This window comes from Meriones unguiculatus, chromosome 1 (assembly GCF_030254825.1).
Source record: "Meriones unguiculatus strain TT.TT164.6M chromosome 1, Bangor_MerUng_6.1, whole genome shotgun sequence".
Taxonomy (NCBI): Eukaryota; Metazoa; Chordata; class Mammalia; order Rodentia; family Muridae; genus Meriones; species Meriones unguiculatus.
In genome coordinates this window covers 4,782,917-4,802,692 of record NC_083349.1, presented here as the reverse complement: position 1 = coordinate 4,802,692, position 19,776 = coordinate 4,782,917, and the positions used below count along the sequence as shown (strand labels likewise).

Genomic DNA, 19,776 nt, shown 5'->3' with positions numbered 1-19,776 from the left:
TGGTTATGAGCCACCATGTAGTTGCTAGGAATTGAACTCAGGACCTCTGGATGAGCAGCCAGTGCTCCTAACAACTGAACCATCTCTCCAGCTCTAAAAAAAAAAAAAAAAACAAAACACTTAAAAAAAAGATTTATTTGTTTTCATTTTTTGTGCATTGGTGTTTGCCTACATATATATCTATGTGAGGGTGTGGGGTCCCCTGGAACTGGAGTTACAGACGGCCATGTGGGTGCTGGGAATTAAACCTGGGTCCTATGGAAGAACAGCCACTGCTCTTAACCACTGAGCCATCTCTCCAGCCCTACCCCCGTTTTTGGTAGTAAAAATTTAAAAACCCTAACAGGTGTGTTGAACCTGCAGCACTGGGATGTGGCTTAGCTATGGATACAGTCTGTCACAAAACCATGCACTCCAGGCTGGAGAGATGCCTTAATGGCTGAGCACACTGGCTGAGCACACTGGCTGCTCATCTAGAGGACCTAGGTTTAATTCCTGGCACCCATAAGGTGGCTCACAACCATCTGGGAAGCTGGTCATGGTAAAGCATGTCTTTAGTCCCAGCACTTGGGAAGCAAAAATTTCTGAGTTTGAGGCCAGCCTGGTCTACAAAATGAGTTCCAGGACAGCCAGGGCTACACAGTGAGACCCTGTCTCAAAAAACAAAACAAAGCAAACAAACAAAAAACCAAAACAACTGTGCGTGTGACAGCGGATTCTGTTTGTACCATGCAAGTGTGTGTAGAATGCCCGTTTGGCATTCGGTGAGCAGAGCTCTTGGCTATGTGGACACGTGACTACAACGTCTGCGGTGTGAGCGCACGTGTGCGTTCCCAAACACCCACCCCTGTGCCCACGGCCCGCTTACATTCTTGCCCACGTCATCCTTGCTGCTCAGCAGTGCCTCCAGCTCAGCCCGCAGCGCACGGTTCTGTCTCTCCAGCTCCTCCCGAGCCTCCTGCTCCTCCTCCAGGGCCCGTGTCAGCGACAGGGCCCGGGCCTCTCGCTCCCGGCCTTCGGCCTCCACCCGTTCTCGGTCCTCCACAGCCCGCAGCACGGCAGCCTTCTCCTCTGCCAGGAGCTGCGGGGAAAGATGTAGGGGAAGATGGTTGACTGGAAGGAGGGTAGAGAAGGGAGGAGGAGAGGAAGGAGGGAGGTACTAGAAAGAGACAGAGACAGAAATAGAGAGAGGCAGACAGACAGGGGGAGAGACAGACAGACAGACAGTGAGGGAGAGAGGGAGTGAGAGCTAGAAATGGAGATGCACAAAGAGAGACAAGAAATAGACAGGAGGAGAGACAGCTAGCCAGCTTGCCCTAGGGATGGCCACCACATCCACCCAGCAGTTAATGGACGCTGAAGTATCAGAACTGCAGCTTTCACTTTAGCCACAGAGCTACCTCCCCAGCCCTCTGAAAATGTTTTAATCACCTAGAGAGACACACGACCTTCATTACACAGACTGTGGGGCCTGGGAACTTCCGTCCATATCTGGTGGGCTTTAAGCAGGGACGGTGGAAAGAAACTCTGCGTTACTTCTGTTTATGCCTCCCACGGGCTGCCTGCCATGAAGTTCTGACTCACCACAGACTCAGAAGCAACCAACCAATGGTCATGAACCAAACCCTCAAACCCGTGAGCCAAAATAACCTTTTCACTTCATAAGCCAGTTCCTCCAGTACTTGCCACAGTAACAGACAGCTGACAGGCACATGAACCTTTGACATCTGCAATGACCATTTTACTCCTCAGGCTGTGGAATACTTGATATGATTTCTATTTTCTAGATGAGTAAACTGAGGCTGAGATAGGAGTAGCAACACACAGGACAGGAGAGGCAGGATGTAAGCAGCCTCGGGAGTACGAGAGAGGATGTCTCATCATTCAGACTGGGACACTCAAGCCACAGGGTGACCCTGGGTGACAGGCACACGCTGGGCACCCGGGAGGCCTGCCTTACAGATGTTTTGGCAGAGGCACCACCTACCTATCTGGCTGTGACACCACACTCCTACACATACTTCAAAACTCATCTCAAAAGTCTCCTCTTCCCCAGCAAGCTTCTCCCAAATATTGAAATGGGTTTCTGGTTACTTAGGGTGGCCAGCCGGGTAAATGGAGGCACTTACCTGGTCAAACTTGCGCTGCTTCTTCTCCAGTGTGCTCAGGAGCTGTTTCTGCTGCCCCAGGTCCACAGTGGCATCGTCTAGCTCTTGCTGCAGCCGCCGCCGGGCTCGCTCCAGCCTCTCTACAGCCTCTGTCTTTTCTGCCAGGCGCTGGGCCAGGGCCTCTGCCTCCCGGGCTGCACGGCGGCGAGCCTCCTCGCCAGCCTCCAGCGCCGTAGCCTCTTCCTCTTGCCGTCGCCGCCATTCAGAGAGCTGTATGGAGGAGAAGAGCATGGGGCCATGGCTACAAGTGAGTGTGGTGTGGGCTCCTGGCACCCTGACGCCTAGAGATGGCCTCATAGCAGCTGAGACCCTGAGGACTATCAACCCAGCCTAACCCAGCGCTCAGTCCAAAAGGGACTCGCCCTTGGATCTCAAGACCAAGGCCAGGTGACAAAGGCTGAAGAAAAGAAACACAATCTGAGGGAGTCCACAGGATGGGGAAGAGTCTCCACAGACGAGGGTTTTGAAGATGGGTTTTGAGGCACACACAGGAGCCTGCTCATTCATCCTGCTGGCATTTCTTAAGGCTTCCCACACACATTAGGATCACTTATTTGAAAGGACTCATAATCTGGTGGGAAGACAAATGAGTAGAGCAGTCACAGCCCAAGGTGGCCAGAACTTGGCAAGGAGTAAAACGGAGGGTGGAGGAGACAAGCAACCCACTACAAGGGAGGGAAGAACAAAGGTTCACAGACATTACTGGGAACCACAGGTGGAGGCTCTGTCCAGGGTACTGGGGAGCCATAACTAGCTCTGAGCGAGGATGGGCAGAGTCCTTGCGCCACCTAGGGACAGAGCAGAAGCTTCAGAAGGGTAGGGTTGGTGACTCACAAGGCCAGAGTGTACTATTAGGGTAGGGAGGTCAGCATGGCGGCAAGAACACAGCAAGGGTGGCAGGTGAAAGCGGCCCCGAGGCCTAGCATGAGCCAGGACACTGGGCACAGTGGCATGGGGGCCATGGTCCCTGGTGCGTGTCTTTACTGCCCACCTGGGCCTGTGCGGTCTGCAGCTCACGGCCAGCCCGCTCCCTGGCGACCACCTCCTCCTCCATCTGCTCCCGAAGCCCCGCAGCCTCGGCCTCGAGGGCACGCACACGCGACCCCAAGGCCAGCTTTGCCCTGGTCTCCTCCTGCAGCAGCTCCTGTGGGTGGAAGGGATGACGGGGTGAGGCAGACTCGGCAGCAGAGTAGAGGGTGGGGAGGGGTGAGGAGGGGCGAGCGGGGTCACCTGGGTGTCGTGCAGCTGGGACTCCGCACTGCTCAGCTCCTTGCCGAGCCTGATGGCCTTGGACTCAGCCTCGCTCAGTGCTGTGGACACGCTCTCAAGTTCAGCCTGTGGAAAGGAGGTAATGAAGCCAGCCGGGGTAGTTCAACATGGTGGGTTTTGTTGGTGCTTCTGTCCCAAATCCCAGCTGCACCCATGGGCGGGAAGCCAGTGAGGTGGCTGTCCTAGGGTCTAACGCAGTATAGACACAGAGCCAAGTGTTAGGTGTTCACGGAGGAGAGGGATTTCTGGCCCCTGTGTCCACAGGGAAATTATACAGCTGTGCTCAGACTGATCTGAAGAGGGAGCCACAGCCATGTCACCCACAGGGTCTACAGAGCAAGTTCCAGGACAGCCAGGGCTACACAGAGAAACCTTGTCTCAGAACCTAGACGTACGTGAGCTAAGCTGGTCTGGGGTGAGTCGTTTTTAGTCTTTCCTTCCTGCCCTATTTAGAGTGCCACTATTCACAGTCCCCGCAGGAACAGTCACATGGCACACACACCCCGCCTACCTGGGCTCTCTGCAGCTTCTCAGCTGCCTCCGCCCGTGCCTGCTCCGTGTCGCTGGCCCGGCCCTGGACCTCCTGTAGCTGGGACTCCAGGCGCCGCCTCTTCTGCTCACCTTCCTGTCTCAAGGTCTGCAGGCTGCTCAGCTCAGCCCTCAGCTCGGACACCTCGGCCTGCAGGGCTAGTCGGGTCTTCTCCCACACTCCTTTACCCTGCACGGAATAGATGGACCCGCAGAGGCTCCATCTCTGAGCCTTTGCACACCCATCACCCTACGTAGCCCACTCCCTCATCTCCTTGGTTTTGTTCAATAGTCCCTTTCCACCAAGGACCCCATCGACTAAGTAATTCCTCAATTAACACAGTGAGAGTCTACACCCTAGAGAGTGGCCAGTGGCTAGCTACTTACCCTCCGGGCTTGCTCCAGCTGCTCCGCCAGCTCCCCCACAGCCTGGCCATGCCTCTGCCTCAGCTCCTGCATGGCTACCTCATGAGCACGGGCCTCCTCTTCCAAAGCCTTCTTCAGCTCCGTCACCTCCTGCTCCCTCTTGGACCTTTGATGGGGGAGGAGAAGGGGACAGGAATTGAGACCTATGGACTGTGAGATGTGGGAGAGCCAGATGTGGTTTCCTTCTCGTAGTTTGTGCTTCCTGGGAGGGGCTGGATGTGAGGTCTCCCCCACAGGCTCATGTGGGCCCATACTCCAGTGCCCAGGCAGAGGTGCTGTTTTGAAAGGATGGCGAAGCTTTGGGACAAGGGGTTCAGCTGACTCGCGGAGGCTGAGGGTTACAGACAGCCTGGGTTCCCTCCCAGGTCCATCTGGCTCTGTCAAGATTAGAGCTCCCCTACGACAGACAGGAGACACTTCTGCCTCCACGGAAGCCACTTCTCTGCCATGGAATCCTGAGCTAAAACAAACCTTCCCTGTGGTGGAAGTTTTGGTTTCTCTACAAACTCAGTTATGTAATATAAACAGTTTTTTTGTTTTAATCCCAAGTGTGGGATATGGGGTTGCCTTAGTTTATCCACAGCTGATAACCGCCTCGTGTGGCTCAGAGAGGGGAGCAGTCTTTGCCAGCTGTAGTTAGTTTAATTCTGAGGACTCTGAGAGGGTATAAACACCAGAGCCCAGAGAAAGAAACAAGGCCTTGAGGAGATGAATGGAGAAAGAAAAAGGCTGCTTGTTCTGCTGGACTGCCAGATATCCCGACGACTGAGCTTGGTGTTTTTCCAAAGAACTCAACCGTCCTAACTAAGTCTAAAGAGTTCTATAGCCCCTGTCCCTTCTAACCTTCCTCTCCTGCTGTGGGTGGGGGTGAAGCTTGGAAAGAAGGCAGAGGCATTAGGGAACCTAAATTAAAAGTTTAAAACAAGTGATTACACTTTCCTCTCAAGTAACCTCTTGTCGGGTATTTGGTTGTGTAACAAATACATTTGCCAAGGTACCAAGTAGTAATACAAGAGGAAGGGGGTTTCTTATCAAGTGTGAACTCCTAGTCACACTCAACCCTTCTTCAAAGGCCGCTCTTCAGCAGTGTACTCGCGAGTCTCTCCTATAGCCTTGCCTTAAATCTTTTTATTACTTACATGTATGTGTGTGGGTATGTGCATGTGACTGCAGTGCCCTATAAGGCCAGAAGGGGGTGTCATATCTCCTGGAACTGGAGTGGCAGGAAGTTGTAAACCGCTATGTGGGAGCTGGGAACTGAACTCGGATCCTCTGTAAGAGCAGCCAGTGCTCTTAACCACTGAACCATCTCTCCAGCCCCCCTACTTCACTTAAGAGTTGGTATTGATGGGCAGTGGTAGACCATGTCTTCATCCCGGCATTGGGGAGGCAGAGGCAGGTGGAGCTCTGCGAGCTTAAGGCCAGCCTGGTCTACAGAGTGAGTCCAGGACAGCCGGGGCTATGCAGAGAAACCCAAACCAAACAAACAGACAAAAGGAAAGGAAAGGAAAGACGGAAAGGAAAAGGAAAAGGAAAAAAGGAAAAGGAAAAGGAAAGGAAAGGAAAGAAAGGAAAAAGAAAAAGAAAAGAAAACTTCTGTAAGGCCGGGGTGGCCTGAGGGCCAGGTCTGGTCTGACCCCCCATACCTCAGAGCGGCACCTGTGTGGCTTGAATTTCCACCCAGATGTGCCCCACCCAGCACCATGTCCTCACCGAAGTTCCTGCTGGGCATTGGTGGAGTCCAGGGTGTCCTCCAGCTCCCCACGCAGGGCTTCCAGCTCCTCGCCCAGGTCCCGGCGCTGCTTCTCTGCCTTGGCCCTGGCTGCCCGCTCAGACTCCAGGTCCTCCTGGGCCTCAGCCAGGCCAGCCTGCACTTCTCGCAGGGACTTGAGCAGCTGGGCACGGGCACCACCCTCCTCCTCTACCCTGGGGGTGTGACAAGGACCAAGGAGGGGTCAGCACCCAGGCAGGCACAGCTGAGCGTAAAGTTCAGGGGCCGGAGAGACCAGACCTGGGTTCAAGTCCTCGCTCTGCCACTGCTCATGTGATTCCTATTCCCAAATTATTCATATTCCTGGGTGTGCACAGAATGCTACCCACAGTTCTCCTAGGTGATACTGGGCTCCCTCCATGTCCCCAGCCTCTTTGGGGATTTGTTGTTGTTTTCTAGGACAGGATCTTTCTAAGCTGCTCAGGCTAGCCTTGAACTCATGGCAATGCTCCTGTCTCAACATTCTAAGTGCTGGGATGACAAGCATGTGCCACCATGCTGGGCCATTTTAAAACTTCTATGTGTATGTACAAGTGGAGGTCCTCAAATCATTTCTCCACCTTAGTTTTTTTAAAAAATGACACATTTTTATTTTATGTGACTGAGTGTTGCCTGCATGTAGGTATGTACGCCACATATATACGCCCAGGGAGGCCAGGAGAGAGTCTTGGCTCCCTTGGAACTATAGTAACAGATCGTTGTGAGCCTCCATGATGCTGGGAATCACAGCTGGGTACCCTGCAGGCGCATTCAGTGCTTTCAACCACCGAGAGATCTCCAGTCCTTCCACCTCACCTTCTAACACCTCTGAAATGGAGCTGTCCCCCAAGCCGAGGTGTCTTGGTAGTCCTCACATGCAATATGGCTAATGTATGTCAAATAGGCACCATGGCTTGTATACAGAAGTGCCTCAGTAAGTGTGCGTGGCGCCTCCCACTAGAGGCCCCTCGCTGTGTCTCGGCGGAGGCAGGGGGCAGAGCCGCCCTGGGGTAGCTCACCTGACCAGGGCTGCCTGCAGCTCTTCCTCCTTGCGGCCCAGCTGTGCAAGCAGCTCCTCTGCCCGCTGCTTCTGCTCCACCATCTGTTCCTGAAGCTCCGAGCTCTCCCCATCCAGGCGCCGCTTCAGCTTCTCCAGCTCCTGGCGGCCTTTCTCCTCCTTCTTCAGCCGGTCTGCGGGTACCAGGACAGGCGAGAGCTGCAGGCCCAGGCCTGACACTGTCTACCTCCTCATTCCGACCCTCCGCCTGCAGGTGTTGAGTGTGCGTGCAGCCCGCCCTGGCTCCCAGCCCCTCACCCTCCATGTCTGCGATCGTGGCTTCATATTTGAGCCTCAGCTTATTGAGGCTCTTGACTTTCTCTTCCTCTTCGGCTGCCTGCGAGGAGAACTCTGCCAGGCGCTCCTCCAGCAGCCTCCGCTCCTGGGGACAAAAGAGGATCAGGACCCTTGGCTTCTCTGCCCTTCCAGCCCTCCTCCACCCTCTCCTCCTCTCCATCCCTGAATCTGGGCCCAGCCCACCTCACAGGGCTCACCCGATGGCACGAAGCCACCGCGCACACAGGGTCATGGCTGCTCTTATGAACAACACTACAGGCCACTCCACCGGGCACGTCCTCGCCATCACCTCCCACCCATGTCTCACCAGCTGGGATCCCACCTGCCGTTTATCCCCCACCCAGGACACTGCTGCCCAGAGGCCCCACCTTGCTCAGTTTGGCATTCTGGTCCTCCAGGAGCAGCAGGTCTTCCTCAAACTTCTTCATCTTGGCCTCTGTGGTCACCTTCTCCAGCTGCAGCTTCTGCCGAGCGCCCTCCTCGGCCTCCAGGTGGGTCTCCAGCTCCTGCAGTGGGGGAGGGGGCCTCAGGGGCTGTGGCTTCACACAGGTCCACACCCAGGGTGACACTAGCCAGCATCAAGCTTTTCCTTGTCTCCCCTTTCCATTCATCGGCTTGACCAAGCATTTATTGAGTGCCTAGTGTATACCAGACACCACCGCAGACCCCGAGGATGGGTAAAAGCCTCCATCCCAGCAGAAAAAGAACAGTGTTCTTGTTCCCTCTGTGCACACACATGCGGGAGAATGGCTGCAGGAGGGTGGCCTGCGGGGTAGGGGCGAGGTGGAGACAGACAATAGCTGGATCCAGGGGTGCCTGAAGCTGTCACTTTCTAGTTCCTCCACCACTTGAATGACATCTATAGCGTCTTTGTGCTTTGGAGCCTCGGAGCTGAGGTTTGGGGTGGCGTGGACGGGGTGTCTGGGTCGCCACACCTGGATGTGCTGCTGCAGCCGCTTTTTCTCGCCCTGCAGCTGCCGGCTGCACTCTTCCTCCTCGCCCACTCGCGCCTCCAGCTCTGACACCACCAGCTCCAGCTCCTGCTTCCGGGAGGCCAATCGCGCCCTGGTCTCCTCGGCCTCGGAGCACAGCTCGGCTTCTGCGCGCAGCTGCTCGGCCAGGCGCGAGCGCTCCTCCTCCAGCTGTGGGTGACGGGTACCAGTCAGGGGCCCCCATTCAGACTGCCCACCACCATCAAGCCTGTCCAGCCTGGACACAGCCAGATTCTGTCCCTTGAGCCCTGGCCTCGCCGCCCCCTCATCCACACAGCTCTGCCATAGCTCCACCATTCCACCCCTCCCCCTCTTCACCTCCCACACCCTGTCTCAAGGTCCCAAGCCAACCCTGAACCCCTCCCTGCCCCTGCCCCTGCCCCTGCCCCTCACCATAGGAATCCTGTCCATCACACAGGCCCTGCCCAGCAGCCCTACCTCTTGCCCACCAGGGCCCACCCCTGACACACACTCACACCACCTACTCATTCTCTTCATTCTGCCCTTCACATTCTGCCCCACTCCCAGCCACACTCCTCACCATCTTGACCATGCCCTTATGCCCACCCACTGCCCCACTCCCTCAGTCGCACCCTTCACACACTGGCTCCCCCCAGAAGCTCCAGCCCTGGCACCATGGCCACACCCACACAGACCATGGGCCCCTGGGCCTCACTCCGCACGCTGCCGCCCCTCACCTGTGCCACTCGGCTCTGCAGCTCTCCCACTTCACGCGCACTCTGCTGCTGCAGCTCCTGAACCTTCTGCAGCTCCTGGGCACGCGCCTGCAGCACCTCATCCTGTCGCGTCACCTGCAGCAGGGGCTTCACCTGGGGAAAGGCACGGCTGCTTCAAGCAGGGGGGCCCACCCCGCGCAGGTGCCCTGTCACCTCACGTTCCAGATCCAGCCGCCTCTGAAGCGGCCTGTACTCTTCTTTTGGCTTGCTTGTTGTCGTCTTTACATGTTTGGTGGTTTTGAGACAGGCTCTCATACGTAAGTCAGGATAGCTCAGCTCCTCCCACATCTACTGTATGAACATGCTTACACACAAATGTGTGGAGGTCAAAGGACAACTTGTGCAAGTCAGGTCTCTCCTTCCACAGTTTGGGTCTCAGGTATTGAACTCACGTCATCAGGCTAGGTGGTAAGCACCCTTAACCTGCCAAACCATGTTATTATCCACCCTTTTTCCCCCTGAGACAAAAGCTTATGTAGCCCAGGCTGGTGTCAATCTTCATGTATTCAGTGATGACCTAAAACACCCCATCCTCCTGCGTCCTGAGTTTTGGGATGACGGCTTTGTACATGATGAGCAAGCACTCTGGAACGGAGCGTTAGCCCGAGCCAAGGCCTCAACCTATCCTCCCCGCAGGCGGAGGCCTGGGCCCAGCCTGGCTCACCTTGATGAACAGTCTCCACCACTGCCAGTTCCTCAGCTTGAGGTAGGCGGCGCAGTTCCGCTGCATCACCCTCAGGGCACTCTGCTGCTGCTGCCTGCGCTGGAAGGCCCTGTGGGGACACGGCGGGAGTGGGCGCTGGCCAGGGAGCAGCCACGCTAGACTCAGTAACACGCTCAGGTTGACTGTGAACCCCCAGTCCCACCTCCTCCTCAGTTCAGGATGACAGGCGCACATCCATGAGGAGGGAACCCAGGTCTCAAGCATGCTGGGTGAGTCTGTGCCCGCTCACCTGACTCCGCACCACAGCAGACTTAACCAATCTCACACTCCTGCTCTTAGCTCCGTCCAGGCCTCAGCCTCCCTTGTTCTTCTCAGTCCACCCTCAAAGCTCTCCACAGTTTCCCAGGGTCCCGAGGCAAGGTCCCTAGCCCTCAGTCTGGGGTTGGGGCACCCCTCCCACGGGCTGCTTGTTCTGAGGGGAGGAGAGACTGTTCTACAGGTCCGAATCCTGAGACAGGCCAGGTGCCCGCCACGGGGCCCTTACACAGACCAGCTTCTCATTCTCTTTCGCCAAGGCATCCTCCACCAAGACATGTCACCCTCCAGCTGCGGGCCAAGTCATGTGTCCTGCTGGACCCCAACTTTCTGAACTCCAGCGGCATGCTCTGAGTGTTTGCCTCAGCCCAGCCTGGCTTCCCTCACCTGCGGGCCAGGTAGCCCCGGGCCGCTGCCTGGAAAGACACTATGATGTCCGTGACCTTCAGGTCCCGCTCCTCCTCCAGCTGGGCCAGGACTCCCGCCCGGAAGAAGATCTTGCTTTGGCCAACACGGTAGAGGTTGGGGTCTAGCTCCAGGGCTTGGATCTAGGGTGGGAAGGGGAGGAGATGAAGAAGGGAAGCTGTGTGAGGAAGGACAATGGGGAGGCCTCCCGTTCCTCCCCCATCACCTGGATCCCTGTCCAGATCCCACACCTGCCACAGACCCCACTCCCACGCTATGGGCTCCACCCCACTCCATAGGCCCCACGAAACCTCATTTTCCACAGGTCCCATCCCAGCACCAAAGGCCCTGCCCACGCTGTTAGCACCGCCTCTTTCTACAGGCCCCGCCCCCTCGCCCAGCCGTGGGCCCCACCCACTGAACAGGACCCGCCTCAGAGCAGGAAGCCCCGCCCCTACATACCATCTTTTCACAGGCCTGTTTGCCGTCCATGAAGCCCTTGGGAATGGCGTTTGGGGTGAGGATCTCATAGCTGCAACCACAGGGAAGCATGGAGGGGAGATGTCATGAGAGGCCGTCTAAACAAGGCTTGGTGGAAATCAGGAACGCTAACCACATCCCTGGGTTTGGGGTCAGTTTATGTTTGTTTGTTTGTTGTTTCTGAGACAGATCTCTTATGTAGCCTGGCTGTCCTGGAACTCACTGTGCAGACCGCGAATTCGAGGGTAGGTCCAGAGGATGGCTCACTGAAGTGCCTAGGTTCAGCTGGCACCCCGCCCCCACCCGGCCCCTTTCAGTCTACACATTTTCTCCTTTTCCTCTCACACAGTACGGAAGGGAACGAGACCAGTAACCTAGCCTGGAGCGAGCCCCCAAGCTGCGATGGCACTTGTATGGACTTGCTCCCGTTGTGCCCAGCGCCCCGCAGCCCTTGGCTGGCCTTGCTCACCGCTGCCGGAACTCCTGGAAGAGTATGCGGTTGGGGAAGCCCTGGCGGCAGATGCGGATACCCTCGAGGACCCCGTTACAGCGGAGCTGGTCCAGCACCAGGCGCGGCTCCAGCTTCCCAGCCTGCAGGGGGGACCGCAGGGTCAGTGGCGGCCACCAGGGGCGCCACAGGCAGGACTGTGGCAAGTGCCTGACCACTGCCTACCCCCAGCCTCTCACTGGGGGATTCCAGGGGGAAGCTTCATCCCCAAGCATGACCCTCGTTTTTCTTTTGGTTTAACTTTTTATTTTATTTATTTAATGTGTTATTAGTATCTCTTTGAATTGGTGCTGCAGGTGAGGCTGGCCCTGAGCATGACAGATTTTCTCTCGTTGTCCCTAGTGCTGCACTGACAGGCCTGTGCCACCTCTATCCCAGCAGCCCTTTTCTACTCCTTATTCTCACCATGCTCCCACTGGCCTCGGGGCCTTTGCACAAGCTACTCCACGCTTGGAAAACTGCTCAGGCCCGCACAGCTCAGGCTCCTCCTCTCCAGGGAGCCTTCTGTGACTCCCCAGCTAGATACACTCCAACCTGACCCTTGCCACCCCTTCAGATTCACCTGAACATTCACTTTGGGCAGCTGAACATGTATTTTACTAAGAACCCCTCTGCCCTGTCCACCAGCAAGCATGAGAAGTACATGCTCCCCCTGTATCTGCTCCTCGCAGGACCCCGGAGCAGCTGGAAGAGCCTCTTCTTGCCTCTCTGCCGCTGTGTCCCAGGTCCTGTCTGTCACACAGTGGACGCAGGCGTGGTGAGCCCAGGCAGCCACGGTACCCACGCACAGAGCACACCAAGCTGACCGGCCCCTTCCCACTCACCCTCTTCTCATGATTGGGGACGATGCAGCGGACAAAACTAGGGTTGGTGTTGCTGAGTGTGGCCATGAGGCGGCTGAGAGATTCCTTGTAGAGCTGCCCCACCGTCCGGAACATCCCACGGCGGGGGCGGCCTCCTGGCGGCCCATCCCCAAGGCTGCTCACCTGCTCCAGCCCCACAATGCCCTCCACTGCGGAGGGACAAAGAGGTGCACAAGAGAGATCAAGGTCAGCCAGCACACATTTGTGCCAACCTCCTGCCTCAGCCTCCGGGGTGCTGGGATCCAGGCTTGAGCCAGCACACCCAGCTTCTCACAGTCAGCTTTAAGGAGTGGAGTCAGCTACGTGGCCCATCTTGCTGTATATGGGACTTGGCATGTCATACAGAGCATTGCTCCTTGGCCTGCTGGGGAGTGCGGTGCAGCTGACAGGCAGACAGAGAGCCAGAAACTCACTAACTGACCTCAAGGTCACATAGCTCAGAAACTGGAGACCCTGGGCCAGAACCGGGCACTGAGTCCTCATGTGACCTGCCACTGCTGACCCTCCCCAAGTTCAGCCCTCTCTGGTGCTCCTATGCTGTCAGTCATTTCAAAACAACTGATAGCACTGATTATATTCCTACAGCCTAAGGTTCTGGGTTCAAATCTATACTCTATCACTTACTGGCTGTGTAACCTCTCTGTGCTTATTTCCTTATTTGTACATTAGGTGCTCAGGAAATGCTTTTCTTTTTTTTTAAGATTTATTTATTTTTTATTACATATATAATGTTCTGCCTGCATGTATGCCTGCATGCCAGAAGAGAGCACCAGATCTCATTATAGATGGTGGTGAGCCACCTTGTGGTTGCTGGGAATTGAACTCAGGATCTTTTGAACTCCAGCCTAGGATATGCCTTTCTTAAAATGTTATCTCTCTCTCTCTCTCTCTCTCTGTGCATGAGTGTGTGTGTTGTGTGTGTGCATGTGTGTGTGTAAGGCATCTGTGGAGGTCAGAAGACAGCTGTGGGAATTGGTTCTTTCTTTCCACCATGTGGGTCTAAGAGCCTGGACTCAGCTTGGCAACATGCCCTTTGCCTGCTGAACCATCCTGCTGGCCCCTTCTGTGTATTTTTAATATGTGGTCTGGCTAGAAGCCTCTAGAACCACCAAGGCTCAGCAGGGAGAGAGACCTCATGCAGAGGGAGGAGGACTGACATTTCCACCCAGGACCCTCCCCACAGTCCCCCTCACTCTGTTCTGCAAGCCTCACCCGTGGGTGCACAGAGAGACCCACCCCCTGGCGGAGGAGCACCAGGGCCTGCAGGTCCAGGGGGTGACGATGGAAATGAGCCAAGTAAAGTGAACTGTTGGAGGCCCCCTTGTTCTGGGGAGGGTCAGATGAGGGGTAGGGAAGATGGCAGTGGTGGGAGAGATGTGTGAAGATGGGAGGGAAAGGTGAGAGGAAGAGAAAGAAAGAGCATTAGTGAGCACAGAGCAAGCAGGCAGGAACTCAGAAGTTGCCCATGACCCTCTCAAGTCCTGTTCACCCCAACATCAGTGCACTGAGGTCACCTGTGAGAAATTAGCACCAAAGAAAACAATGCGGGACACCTCAGGAACCAAGTTGGCATCTGGTTTCTTAGCTAGTCCTCTTTGCCCCAGATGCCGGAAGATCAACAATTAACTTGCCATCCCCAGTTCCCCTGCAGGGGAGCATCTCATTTGCCTTCCCCCCTGGCTGCTAGGGTGCAGCATGGCCAGTTCTGGGATCAAGACAGCCAAGTAAGATGGATGCAAAATGGCCCAATTCTCTATCCTTCCCTTTTCCTGCCCTTTGGGGCAGCTTTGTTGGTGACTCCATGTGGGAGCAGAGTGACTCGGAACTGGCCCCAGAAGAGCAGGACTGTCACTCAAGGCCACACGCAGGGGCGGGGCAGCTGGGGAAGGGGGCGTGTGTCCACAGCGCCCATCAGTCATGCGGCCTTTTCAAAAGAACTTATGTTTTTAATTATGTGTGTATTTAGGTGACATGAGCGGAGGCACCCATGGAGGCCAGAGGTTTGGATCCCCTGCAGTTAGAGTGGCTATAAGTGGGGCGCCTGAACCTGAACTTGGGTTCCCTGGTGGCTCAACTTGTCTTCTTTCTCTCTTTCTTTCTTTCTATTTGAAACAAGGTTTCTCTGTGTAGCCCTGCCTGTCCTGGTACTAACTCTGTAGACCAGCTGGCCTCAAACTCACAGAGCTACTCCTGCCTCTGCCTCCCTAGTGCTGGGATTAAAGGCTTGCATTACCATGCCCAGCCTTTTCTTTCTTTCTTTCTTTCTTTCTTTCTTTCTTTCTTTCTTTTCTTTCTTTTCTTTTCTTTTCTTTTTTTGTAGCCCTGGCTTTCCTAGAACACATGATATAGATCAGGCTGCACCCAAATTCACAGAGATCCACTTGCCTCCCCCGACCCCTGAGGGCTGGGATTAAAGGCTTGCACCACCATGCCTCACTAAAAATATCTATATAAAGTCAGCTTTCCACATATTCAGGCTTGTGACTGAGCAACTAATTAAAAATACTCTGAGGGAAAGAGTCTATACTGAACACTGAACAGGCTTTTCCCTGCCATAGTCTCTGTGTACTAGTGTAACTGCTATTTGCATATCATTTGCATTGTTTTAAATAAATAGGATGAGGGATGACTCAGCCTATGGGGCTAGAGCCGGGGAAAGTAGATGGGAAGATATGTGTGTCAAATGTGAATACTATGGTATTTTATATAAGTCTTCGAGTGGCCCAGGGGCCTACGGGTCCCACGGGACACCTGCACTTATTTTCCTGGTCTGACTGCAGAGGAGACTATTACTGAAAACAATTATTTCTGTATTATTTCTTATCCTTTTTAAGATGCTAATTTAAGACAATACCACCTCCACCCACCAACCCACTTCTCAACCCACCCAGTCGTCCATCCATCTACCCAGCCATCTATACATCCACTGACCTGTCCGCCCACCTGTCTACGCACCTGCCCATCCGGCACCCACCAATCAATCCGTCCATATCTGTCCATCTACCCATCCACCCACCGGCTCACCCACCAACCCACTCATCCACGCATCCGTCCACTCACTCACCCTCCTGGTCATCCACGTACCCCATCTTCCTCCCTCCCCCTGCAGCTGCTGTCCCCACTGGGGTTAGAAAGGGGCATGGAGTCTGGGGACAGACCCTGGGAAGGGGGACCTTACCATCCTTCCAGATCTCAGCCGTGAGACGATCCGTGCTCTGGTGAAGCAAGGCAGCCACGTTGTCATTCAACGGGTCCATGTTCTTCATCAGCCATTCACTGGCTTTGTAGTCAACCTGCATGGAACGAGGCAGAGGAGCGTGACTGGGCTCCCCACACAGGTGCTTAGCATGGACTCGTGTCCACGCTGCGAACTGCACCTCACCCGCACGGCCCTCTCTACGTCCTTCCCCACCCTCCATCTCTTTGCCCTCCATGACTACAACATCCTTCCAGTACATTCTGCTCTGGCCACATGGGCCTCCTCAGTTCCTCAAGCATAGTCTGTTCGCGCTAACGGGCGCCACAGGCATGTGACTCTGTGGAATTTCACAGGTGGCATCCCTCTGCAGGAAGCTGTGGCTGACTTGGTCTTGTGCTCTGTGTCACGTGGGCCTATGTGCCCTGCGGCCAAGTGGAGACCGGTGGATCCTAGAGCGAGGACCCACAGCCGGCCCAGCCCTCACCCCTCACCTTGCCTGCGTAGTGCAGCACGCTGAAGTCGGCCTGATCCCGCAGGTGCCTGGGGCGCTGGAACTTGGGGTGGCTGCCCTGCTCCTGGGCCACCTTCTCCACGAAAGACTTGTCCGTGGCCTTGGGGAACCAGCACTCCTCGTCCAGCAGCGCCAGGAGGCCTGGAGGGTTTGCCTGACCGGCGCGGGGAGGAACGGAAGTCATATTCTCCAAGTCTGCGCACAGGCTGCTGCTGGCTGTCAGCACTTAGAGCGGCTCGGGGCTAGGGGCTGGGACGGGGCTGAGCGGCTGAGCGCTTGCCTAGCGTGCGCGAGGCGATAGGCTCCATCACCAGCACCGAGCCACACACTGACCCGGTGTCTACAGCCAGGAACTCAAGCGGGACCTGCAGGGTCCGCAGAACCCTTGTGGCTGCTGACGGGACATTTGCTCTTTGGGTCAGAGGAGGGCGCTGTGGCAGGTGAAGGAGGAGCAGCCTCACTGGCGGGCGGGATGGGGTGGTGGGTGGAGTCAAGCTTTGCGGTCTGAGCATTAGGAGGACAAAGTTTTGCGGGTCTGGGTGGTGGGCGGGGCCGAGCATTGAGAGTCAGGACTGCAGGCCCATTGGTCTGGGCCCCTCACCGGCCGCTCGATGAGGTCGATGCAGGGCTGCAGGTCCAACCCAAAGTCCAGGAACGTCCAGGGGATGCCCTCCCGCTGGTACTCCTCCTGCTCCAGCACGAACATGGTGTGGTTGAAGAGCTGCTGCAGCTTCTCGTTGGTGTAGTTGATGCACAGCTGCTCGAAGGAGTTCAGCTGCGAGGGGTCGGGAGAAGCGCTGTGAGCGAGGGGACAGAACCAGGGTGGCGGACGGGGACGGCAAGGCAAAGATGCGTACCTGGAAGATCTCAAAGCCCGCGATGTCCAGGATGCCCAGGAAGGAGGCACCCTGCCGCGGGCTTCTGTCCAGGGCGCGGTTGAGCCGCAGAACCAGCCAGCGGAACAGGCGCTCATAGGTAGCTTTGGCCAGTGCCTCCAGCGCGAAGTCGGCCTGCAGGGAGGGAAGCTTAGTGAGGCCCAGCCCGTGTCTCACGGCTTTGGATGAAGCAGGGCGGCCCTGAACTTCATCTCACAGCCTCTGGGACCACACAAACTGCATGCTGACACTTCTGAAGGCCTGGTGCGCACCAGGCTCGCGCCCTCCTCTACCTCTTACGGCAGTTACTGCAGTAATTACTCCACATCTGAGAGTCTGAGCTGGAATTCCAGCACAGCCACTCAGAGGCTGTGTGACCTCAGGCCCTGGAGTAAACTTCTCCATGCCTCAGTTTCTCTGTGGTATTAGAGACTCAGCTGGGACAGAAAGCCAGGGCTCCCAAGCTCCTTCCTGTTTCTGGTGGTTCCAACCTTCGCTCTGGTCTGGGCCACCATCTTTGCCTGGATTTTGTCAGCAGCTCTGAGTTTCCTTGCCTTTATAAGCACCCTAAGGAATCTTTATATAAAGGACAAATGAAATCAGGTCACTACCCAGCCTCTCACAGCACGTCTCTACTGTGGTCCCCATGACTCATCCTGTAGTGATCACGGCTTCAGTGACCCTCTCCCTTGCTCCCTTGTCTTGACATCACTAAACCTCATTCACAGAGTCACCGCTGCATAGAGCCATCCTTTTCATTCACCATTTCCCTAGCACAGTGGTTCTCAGCCTGTGGGTCAAGGGTCGCATAGCAGATGTCTACATCGCAGCTCAAAACAGTAGCAAAATTACAGTTATAAAGTAGCAGCAACTAATTTTATGGTCAGGGATCACCACAGTATGAGGAATTGTAATAAAGGATCGCAGCACCAGGAAGGCTGAGAAGCCATGCTTTATGTACATCCCAAGCCCCATGAGAGACAAGTCTTTACTTCTGCTTGTGTGTATGTGCACATGTGTGCAAATGTGAGCCCAGGTGAGGATGTAGAGGCCAGAGGTCAGCTCAGTGTCCTTCCTCACATTCCCCATCTCATTGAACATGGAGCTCGTTCCTCCAGCCAGAGTGGCTGAACAGTGAGGAGGGAATCGACCATCTTCATCTGCACAGCTTTTCACGTGGTCCTGAGGTTCGAACTCAGGTCCTCACGGTGTGTGAGGCTGGCTCCTACTGAGGCAACCACCTCTCCAGCCCTGCTCTGTAGGGTTTTGTTTTGTTTTTTTTGAGGCAGGGTTTCTCTGTGTAGCCTTGGCTGTCCTGGATTTGCTTTGTAGACCAGGCTGGCCGCAAACTCACCTCCGAGGAGCCTGCCTCTGCCTCCTCGGGTGCTGGGATCACAGCGTGGCCACCTCACCTGGCTTGATCTGTGTTTTGATTACTGCTTTTTCACCGGGGCTGGTGATAGGGTAGGAGCAGGCAGGCTGCCGAGTGTGAGCGACGAAGTAAGACATTTAAAGACCTAGAAAGAGGGCTCAGCAGCTAAAGCTGCCCCCTGCCAAGCCTGATGACCTGAGTTCACTCCCCAGGACCCACAGCGCGAAGGGACAGAACTGACTCAGCTGGTGGTCCTCCGGTTTCAGCATGGCCCCTCCCCCATTACTAAGTAAACAGGGACTTGTGATAATAATAATTTAAAAGTCCCAGGATCATTAAATACCAAGGCCATTCTTCCTGCCCCTGAACAGCTGGTTCCACCTACCTGCTCCTTGGTCTGTGCTTTCTGGACATAATCTCGGCCAACCTTGATGCGGGGTGTGAGAAGGGCTCTGGAGAAGTCGGTCACCCCGAGTCCTAAGAGGCGGCAGAGCTTCTGGGCAGCTGAGGGAGAGGGGGAGCAGCAGGGGTCAGCACAGGCAAAGAGGAGGGCTTGTGGGCGGGCATCCCGCGCCTCCGCTGGAGAGAAGAGGCGGAGGCAGCCTTTGCTGGCAGGAGCATCCTGAGCAATCAGAGTGCTGGGGAGACAGGCCTGTGCCACTGGGCCTGGAGTGATGCATATTTTCAACAAGCATAAGCAGCATAAAAAGCACCTCTACACTAAAACGTTAACGAGATGGATGTTTGTGGTGGAGCACGGCAAGGCTGCGTGGGAGGCGTGTTTCCCTTTCTGCTCTGAATTAAACCCTGAAACAAGCCATGTTTCCAGGCGCCCGTCAGCTCCACTGAGGGAAAAAGGAAAGCCTAGAAAGAGATACATTAAGAAGGCACCGGAGTCTGCCATGGTGGCACACACCTGCCAGCCCAGTACCAGTACCAGTTTGAGACATGAGGATCCGGAATTCAAGGTCATCCTCAACTACAAAGCAAAAGAGGGGCCTATCTGGGCTACACGAGGTCCTGTCTGAACCCACCCCCCCAACCACACGGTTCTAGTTAACACACAAAGCTACTCCCCATGGCATGGGGGTGGGGCAGGATTCAGAAATGGTGGTGGCACACGCTTTTAATCCCAGCACTCTGAGGCAGAGGCAGACAGACATCTGCATTTGAGGCCAGCCTGGTGTACAGAGTGAGCTCCAGAACAGCCAGGGCTACACAGAGAAACCCTGTCTCACTGTCTCGAACCCTCCCACACATACCAAAAGAAAGAAAGAAAAGGAAGGAAGGGAGGGAGGGAGGGAGGGAGGGAGGAAGGAAAGAAGGAAAGAAAGAAAGAAAGAAAGAAAGAGAAAGAAAG

At 55.6% G+C, this 19,776-nt stretch overlaps 1 protein-coding gene across 6 annotated transcripts in view; it reads right to left on the bottom strand.

Moving 5' to 3' along the window:
• Window positions 1-19,776, bottom strand: part of Myh14 (myosin heavy chain 14) — a 57,234-nt gene that overhangs the window by 11,385 nt on the left and 26,073 nt on the right. For 3 of the 6 annotated variants that reach the window (XM_060379843.1, XM_060379815.1, XM_060379824.1), the window contains 23 exons: window positions 18,802-18,920; window positions 17,027-17,179; window positions 16,771-16,944; window positions 16,150-16,323; window positions 15,638-15,752; window positions 13,672-13,785; window positions 12,421-12,608; window positions 11,558-11,679; window positions 11,071-11,140; window positions 10,591-10,751; window positions 9,889-9,997; window positions 9,186-9,317; window positions 8,431-8,637; window positions 7,864-8,001; window positions 7,457-7,580; window positions 7,161-7,332; window positions 6,105-6,317; window positions 4,353-4,497; window positions 3,949-4,155; window positions 3,399-3,503; window positions 3,160-3,312; window positions 2,130-2,378; window positions 869-1,081 (listed from right to left, as the gene is read on the bottom strand). In XM_060379843.1, the coding sequence (XP_060235826.1) occupies window positions 869-1,081; window positions 2,130-2,378; window positions 3,160-3,312; window positions 3,399-3,503; window positions 3,949-4,155; window positions 4,353-4,497; window positions 6,105-6,317; window positions 7,161-7,332; window positions 7,457-7,580; window positions 7,864-8,001; window positions 8,431-8,637; window positions 9,186-9,317; window positions 9,889-9,997; window positions 10,591-10,751; window positions 11,071-11,140; window positions 11,558-11,679; window positions 12,421-12,608; window positions 13,672-13,785; window positions 15,638-15,752; window positions 16,150-16,323; window positions 16,771-16,944; window positions 17,027-17,179; window positions 18,802-18,920 (3,557 nt within the window). The remainder of the gene's footprint in view (window positions 1-868; window positions 1,082-2,129; window positions 2,379-3,159; window positions 3,313-3,398; window positions 3,504-3,948; window positions 4,156-4,352; window positions 4,498-6,104; window positions 6,318-7,160; window positions 7,333-7,456; window positions 7,581-7,863; window positions 8,002-8,430; window positions 8,638-9,185; window positions 9,318-9,888; window positions 9,998-10,590; window positions 10,752-11,070; window positions 11,141-11,557; window positions 11,680-12,420; window positions 12,609-13,671; window positions 13,786-15,637; window positions 15,753-16,149; window positions 16,324-16,770; window positions 16,945-17,026; window positions 17,180-18,801; window positions 18,921-19,776) is intronic. The other 3 variants (XM_021633898.2, XM_021633899.2, XM_060379839.1) reach the window with 1 other exon arrangement.